Here is a 7,959-nt window from a genome sequence, read left to right as displayed (position 1 = left end):
ATGTCTCTTTCAGATCTGGTTCTTAATAGCCAACATCACCAACCGGTCTGCTTTTCCCCGGATTTGACAACACTGTGGGCCATGTGATCCAGACGGCATAAAGATGGAGGCGGACTGCCCAGTCCACACTGGTCATTTCACAAGCAAGAACTCAATCTTTGTACTTAGCCACACCAGTTTGGTATTTTTCATTGTAGAATGGCTTACTCTATTCCAGTGCCCTGTGTGAGGAATCAAACTTCATCAGGTTGGGAATCAACCCAAAAGGTGCCTACCACTACCGAGAAAGAAGAGTTTTAGGATTCTGACCTGATTTAGTCCATTCATGCCAATGAAGCAATGTGTTTCATTCTACAAGTATAAATACCACTTGTTTCATTAGTGTTTCACATCTCTCATTAACAAATATCCCATGCTCACTATGCATTAAGCATCTTACAAGGCACAAGTATTTCTGGATGTAAAATATGAGTATGGAAAAGGATCTCTACCAGGATCTTTATATATCACTGACATTACAGTACCTTCTGAGACCTCTGAAATGAGGTATTTGTAAGTGTTAAAAAAAAAAAACACTCAAGTAAAATATTTTTATATAAATCAAATAATTTAATTAGTTCCATTCCACTTTAATCTACATCCAACCTGAAAAAAATGCATCATATTTAGAGAAATGACCAGGATAATCTATCTCATTATCCTTATCTACATGGCCCAAATCTTTGCAAATTCTTTCTCTATTAGATAATAATACATGTTCTTGTGGGCAGTAATTCTTAATGCTGCTTTGCAGGTATTTTGATTGTAGAAAACAAAACCCAACACCCAACAAAAACAAAATATATTAGTTACATAGTTCTTCCCATAGGAAATAACGGAAAGACTCTAACTAGAAGCTTGCCACGGCATTGTTATGAGATGGATATACAGTCCTGAAATAGAACAATCAGTCCAGGGTTATCACCAGACTAAACATCTGAACAGCATTTCCCATCGTTTATGACAATTTAGGTTTTTATAGCCGGTCTTTCACTCAACCCAGGGATTCTCAGTGGCAGAAAGCATTAGTTGTCTTTCTCTCCCGAGTGACTGACTGGAAGGTATTAATAAGGCCTGACACAGCAGGTACTTTATCTGCTTATGAAAAGACTTTTTAAAATTAAGGATAAACATAGGGAAAAAATATATTTACTAGACTTCCATGACTCACACATATATTTTAAATACAATCTAGAAATAAGAACATGATTTACATCAGGCAACAAGGCATTCAAGACTTTTAGAACAGGGAATTGCACAGGGGCTTGCTAGCTCAGTCTGCAAAACCTCTCCCTGCATCCCAGGTGTTTTCAAACGCTCCATTAGGGTGAATCAAGACTGGATTCTAGGGTGCTTTCCTTCTCACCCTGCACCATGAAATATGTTTTCCCAGAAAACCTGTTATATCACAAGCCCAAGAACAAGCCTGGTCAGCAAAGGTAGAAAAATGGAACTTTTAAGTAACGATAGTATTTTAATTACACTATGAAGGGAACAATTTGCTGTGGACTGGTCTGTGAATCTAAACATTTAATGCATTGCTTCTATAAGAAAATACCTATTTATTATGTTTAATTTTTATCTTAATTTTCTGGTAGGCTTATTCTTCTAATAAGTTTCTCATCATATACTGAAGATATAAAAATTTAAGAGTAGGAAATAAAACTTTTCTCTATTTCCTTTGCCACTTTTATGCTTTGAAAATTCAAAATGGGTATGCCAGGTCAAAACAAATAAGGCACAAAATATTTCAGATTTGCATCCTGATAAACTAGACGACCTTTAAGATGGTCAGGAGGACTTTCGAGCAAAAGTGAACATGATGCTCTCATGCACCATCATGGCTAAATGCAAGACTGCCACATGGCTCAACTACCAGTACACTGCAGATACCTACAGAAGGGAGGGAAGCAAGACCTAGGGGGAGTTGTGTGTGTGGAGTCAGGAGTTATCCAGCATGGAAACCTTTTCAACATTCTGGGAAGCTCTGCGTAACCAGGAACCACTGTTGGAGCCGGAACGTAAAGCAAACTGACACTGTTAGTAAAACACACGACTTCCAGCAGATCTATGCACACTTGTATCAGAAGCACGAGGGCCCTGGCTTTCACTTTATTGTTTCTTTCACACCTGAGATTTCAAAGTAAGAATTTTTCTTTTCAATAAGAGAATTCAACCAACTCCAAAATGGAAAGAAAAAACATGCTGCTTTGTAGAAATTCATCACCATGGAATGCAACATTCCCTAAAATAAGATCTACTTTAAAAATTAGAACAAGTTTCTAGGCAAGTACATCATGGAAACCCCTGAAAAAGCACCCAATTCTTGACAAATATATCACTATTTAGAAAATTTGACTGCTTTTCTTTGATATCATTATTGCTCAGTTCAGTTCAATTCAGTTGCTTAGTCATGTCTGACTCTTTGCGAGTAGCCAAAGAATTATACCACCAGCTGTTTCTTCACGTGGAATATGGTACTATTTCTGAAATTCTGCATAATTTCTAATATTTTAAATGGTAAAGAAAGGGCATGCACCAAGCTGAATGTAGTGAGTGACTAATTTGCTTTTGCTCAAGAGCCAGCTTTTTGAGACTGTAATTGTGGTACTTTCGCTAATGTCTTATAAGATACTCAATGATGTGCTGTTAGCCCTGAAAAAGTTTTCTGTACAATGAGTGCGTGACAAAAGTACTATTTAACACGACAACTTTTAATGGGCAGCCACAACCAGGTGAGTGAATACAAACGGTTAAAACTGCTAGAAAGTGGGAAGGCAGATGGGCCTCAACTACAGTACCTGCAGCAAGGACTGGAGATGCGTAGGTTTCTACATGCAGAGGTAAGCAAGGGTTAGGTACCTAAAGCTTTCGGATGAAAATCCTGGAAAGGGCTTGGGCCCACACTTACGTTATTCTTATTATAAATAATAACAACAATAACAACCATGAAGAAACATGCAATTAGTCCGGAAAATAAAACAAGTCTGTCCAGAGTATCATAGTGTCTAGACTATAAAGTCTGATAATTTATGTTGTCAGATTCCCTTATTACTAAATATCTCATTGAAAAATTATTAAAGAATTACTGGCAACTATACAAAGCCTTTGCTGGTACAGGCGTTACAGTATGGGTACCCATCTGGTAAAGAAAATATCACCATCCAAACATCTTAAATATCAGTATCTAACATCGAAGTATCCTAAGCCAATACTCTTAAACTGTTTTATCCAAAGGTACTCTCATCATCTTACTCTATTACCCTAAAATCAACAGTCCTTTGAAAAATTGTAATATCCTTCATATTAAAAAAATCCAATGCTGTAGAAATCTCAAAAATGGAATGTTAGTCATGTTAATTATCTAAAGAACTTGGCTTCATGGAATAGCTTTTGACTATTTATTGCTCAGATGGGTTCAAAAAATTCTTAAACATAATGTGGCAATGGCTTTCATACATCTGTAACAGAGTATCACTAATAAAAATTTATTGGCATGAAATACTATAATTATGGATGTGTAAAATCTTTAAATCTTAAAGCCTCTTAACATAATCATGTATATCTATGTACAAAACATACATAAACTTCACTTTATTTAAAACATATGAAAGAGGGAATTTCAAATCACATTAAACATAATAAATATAGAACTTGCTTTGTTAAAAATCTACAGTATACATTCAAGGAAAGGCTCAACTTCCAATGCCAACTATGTGTGAGACAAAAGTAAACATTTACAATATCAGTTTCCTAAAAGTGCTATTTTTAATACCTATAATAGGAAGCTCATTCTAGTGCTTTGTTTCCATCCAAACATGTATACATTCCTTTATTCACAGAACCAGATGCTTCTGTTACTAAAAATACATATCCAAAGTTTTTATATCCTTTCAAATAGATTTAACATTTTAGCTCTTTGGGGGAGGAACAGGGAAGTCCAAACAAACAACACAGACCATCTTAAATGATTAAGAGATCACTGACTTTATAACACGCCCTGTTTCAACTCAGATGTGAAATCTGATGACCATGTTAATGGAAAAAAACTCCCTGTTCATACATCTAAGGTAAGTCATCCTTCTCTACATGAGAATTTGTGTAGGCCAAGGAGCATCCACTGTAGCAACCTTCCTGTGACCCAGGCCTTGACGACATGCTCCACTTCTGATTTGTACATTCTCTTCCAACCTGATTTGGCTTAGTTTCTTCAGTGGTGATATTCAGAACGTTGATTGAACTGCTGGGAAAAGAAAGGCAGATCTTATTATCTCCTCCTCCCTTCATACCTTAGATATGCCTGAATGTCTAAAATTTGATTTCTCCCTTGCCCCATGCTAAACAAAAAATTTGAGGACACGCTGGTCAAGAACATACAAGTGCTTTAACATGGTCTAGTTTAATTTATCACTTTGATCTATCCACCTATTTATTTATCTGTTCAGTATACTCTGAAGAATGCTACCCGACCAGAGCCTAAGGTAGATAGATAACATGTTGAGTTTTGAAAGCTAACGTCTCCCATACCACAATATCCTAGTCTTTTTATGCTTTCTTCACTCATTGATTTGTTCATGCACGCTTTCATCCTCCATCCATTCAGCCATGCAGATATTTAATGAGCACCTACAAAGTAGTTAAGAGTCCAGACCCGAACAGATGGTTTAGGTTCACAGCCCAGCTGGACTACCTAGTACATCATTTCTGGCAAGTTAAGCCCTGCTGTTCTTCAGCTTCCTCAGCGGTAAAGTGGAAATAATAACAGAACCCATAACTCATAGGCTTGAGGTGGAAAATAAATGAGTTAACACACACTAAGCACATGTGATGATGCTCAACTAACTTTAAGTGTCAGACAACAACAATTTAAGTGTCTGAACCCTGATACAGCCCCCTAGCTTCAGAGATACTGTCTGAGGTATGCTCTGCAACCAGCCTCAAAGCAAGGAAATTTAGTTAAATGACTACTTACAAATCATGGGGCTGAGCCAATGAACAATACATTTTTATCAACTGAATAGCTTAATTTTTTCCATAAAACTTATTTTTCCTAAATATTCATTTTTTGGTGTGACTTTGGTTAATAACCTTATAATGTGGCAATCCTTAAAAAAATTAAGTTGCTTCAATTCTAAAACTGTAAACCAAAAACACTGACAATTTTATACTTATTTGCTTTAAATAAAAAAAGGCACTTGCTTATAAATCAGATTCAGAATCCCTGCCATCTCAGATGAGATTAGATCAATGGTGAACTAAGTTTCCTACATAACTTAGAACGTGAGTTACTTTGCCGTTACTTTGCTGTAACGTGAGTTACAGCTGACATGTAAAATTCCACTTTACAGTGGAGGAGGAATGAGGATGTGCTATAGAAATTAGGCATAAATACTCCTAATTATTTTGCCATAATCTGATTATAAACCCAGATCCCAAGTGCTTTAAGAGCAGGAATTCAAATACACCAAATAATTAAAAATTTCAAGGCCAATGTCAAGCTGCACAGCTTCTTGCCTGATAACTAGTCACATGACTCTTATTTCATCCTCAGAGGCCAGCAACTGGAAATAGCTTAACGAAATTTTCTTAAGCTCCAAAATTCTGTTTCTATGCCACTGATACTGTTCAGTGTAGCTCTTGGGATACAAGAAACAGAAAAGCATTTTTATAATCCATGTATGCTTACATATATTTTTATTAGCTGCTACTGAAGGTTTACAAAGGACCAAGTACTGTTTTAAGTGCTTTACATATTTTACATTTACATACGTTACTGACACTGAATCTCACACAGTACGCTTAATGTAGGTACTAAACGTTGGCCTTTTTATTAAACACAGAGTCTTCAAGGAGTTATAACTAAAAATAATTATGTAAAAAAGTAAAAATTTTAAATATGTAAATATAATTGAGGCAACTAGGCTACATTCTCTTTTAGGTACAGAATGCATTATAAGCATACTTCATTTTATAGCATTTCAACTTACTGTACACTTTGCTGATATTGTGTTTTTTACAAACTGAGGGTTTATGGCAATCTTGGGTTGTTTTTTAGTGATAAGGTACTTTTAAATTATGCTAGGTACATTGTTCTTTAAATACACTGCTACTGCACACTCAGTAGATAACCATACAGTATAAACATAACTTTTATATGCACTGGGAAGCCAACAAGTTTGAGTAACACACTTTGTTGTGATACTCACTTTTATCGCAATGGTCTGGAGCTGAGTCTGCAACATCTCTGAGGGCTGCCTGCATTTGTAAATTGTGACTAGAATGTGTATCTAAATCTATACACAGAGTTCTGATTGGTCAATTTGGGGGTTTCATAACATTCTACACATATACTCTGAGCTTACATTATCTTTTGATTGTAAATTAAACAAACTTTAACTTCCCACATTTAACCCATCAGTCAACCCACTGGCTCTAACTGCAGAATACAGCCTAAATCTAAGCACAGTCCTATCTTCAGGTTATGACCCTAGAGTCCAGATGACCACGTCTCTCATGTCCACTCCACTGACGTCTTCTAACTGGGTCTCCTGGCTTATGCTACTGGCTCCTACAATCTGTTTATCACATAATAAAAGGAAGTAATCTTTTTAGAACTTAGATTTTTTAAAATCATTCTCTCACTTATAAGGTCTCCAATTGTTTTCCAATGTCTTAGAACAATCCTACTTACAAGTACAGACTAACATAGTTTACAAATGAAATCTTAAGTGCATCATAGAGGCGGAGGTGTCAAGCACAGCAGGGTTGTATACAAACATATTAGTCATGAGTTGATAGCTAATGAACCTGGGAGATGGGTACACAGGGGCCCTGACCGTATTCTCTTTATATCTGTATATATTTGAACTTTTACATAAAATATTACCTCTCACCTTCACACCACTTGGTTTTGCTCGCACAAACACACCTGTGTCCTACCTCAGAGTCCCTACACTTGCCTGGAGGGCTCATCCCCAAGTCTTTTTTTGCCCCTCCATATTTTATACTTAGAGCCCTAATCCTTTTAACAGTCAACTATAAAACAGAGTGCCTTGTCCTTTTCTAAAACTTCACATTTTTGTTTAAAAATTCTTAAATTTTGTTTCAAAACTGGGCAATTATTGGTTCAAGGGCTCTTTGGCCTCTTTGGCACTCAGCTCCATGCCAGTCTGCCACTGCACAGGCCACATGTGCTGCAGCCCCGGCTCCTGCGTTCTAGATGCCTGGCCAAGTCCAGGTGCCACCATCTCCTACTCTAACGAAGAGGAACGAGATCATGCCACACTTTGCAACATAGCCCTTTGCTCTTTTCTGTTCTTCTCTATCTCCCTAGGAATGTTCCATCTGCTTAGTTCAAAATTAATCTTGAAATAGGCTCTAAGGTAGTGCTGATATTATACCTTAGAAAATGATTTAACAACTTAAGACCAAGGAGAATACGGAAATGCCGCAGTTAAAAGCAGTTATCTGGCTTTCCTGGGGGTGCGGAGCAACTCTGCCTGTCCTGTCACCCTTGGACACAGATCCTCATCACCAGTCAAGGGAAGGCAGCTTTTCTCAGGTCTTTGTCCTTCCACATCCATAACATGGGTATACCACATGAGACGCTTAAAGAGGTACTCTACAGAAACTATCAATGCAATATCCTTCTATTCAATACAATTAAAATAGTAAGTAACTCCTGAAATAAGATTGTACTTTAAGTTGTATTTTACCCATGAAATAAAAAGAATCACATATATATATGACTCCGCTCCCAGAAGACAGGGACCAGAGCTACCTTGCTTACTACTGTATTCCCCACACTAACAGGCATCTCTATGTAATGGATACCCAATAAATACGTGTTCAATGAATGAGTCAGTCTACTCAGTTCCTCTTCAGAGCCTTTACTATTGCTCATCCTAGACAGGCCAACTC

At 36.9% G+C, this 7,959-nt stretch overlaps 1 protein-coding gene across 9 annotated transcripts in view; it reads right to left on the bottom strand.

The window, feature by feature from the left end:
- Positions 1-3,618: 3,618 nt before the first annotated feature.
- Positions 3,619-7,959, bottom strand: part of SSX2IP (SSX family member 2 interacting protein) — a 57,123-nt gene continuing 52,782 nt past the window's right edge. For 8 of the 9 annotated variants that reach the window (XM_070367769.1, XM_070367773.1, XM_070367774.1 and 5 more), the window contains one exon: positions 3,619-4,282. In XM_070367769.1, coding sequence (XP_070223870.1) covers positions 4,105-4,282 — 178 coding nt within the window. In that variant the 3' untranslated portion in view covers positions 3,619-4,104. The remainder of the gene's footprint in view (positions 4,283-7,959) is intronic. The other variant, XM_070367772.1, reaches the window with a different exon arrangement.

This window comes from Bos mutus, chromosome 3, assembly GCF_027580195.1.
Source record: "Bos mutus isolate GX-2022 chromosome 3, NWIPB_WYAK_1.1, whole genome shotgun sequence".
Lineage (NCBI taxonomy): Eukaryota > Metazoa > Chordata > Mammalia > Artiodactyla > Bovidae > Bos > Bos mutus.
Note: the sequence above shows the minus strand (reverse complement) of the source record. Positions and strands in the feature narration are given on the sequence as shown.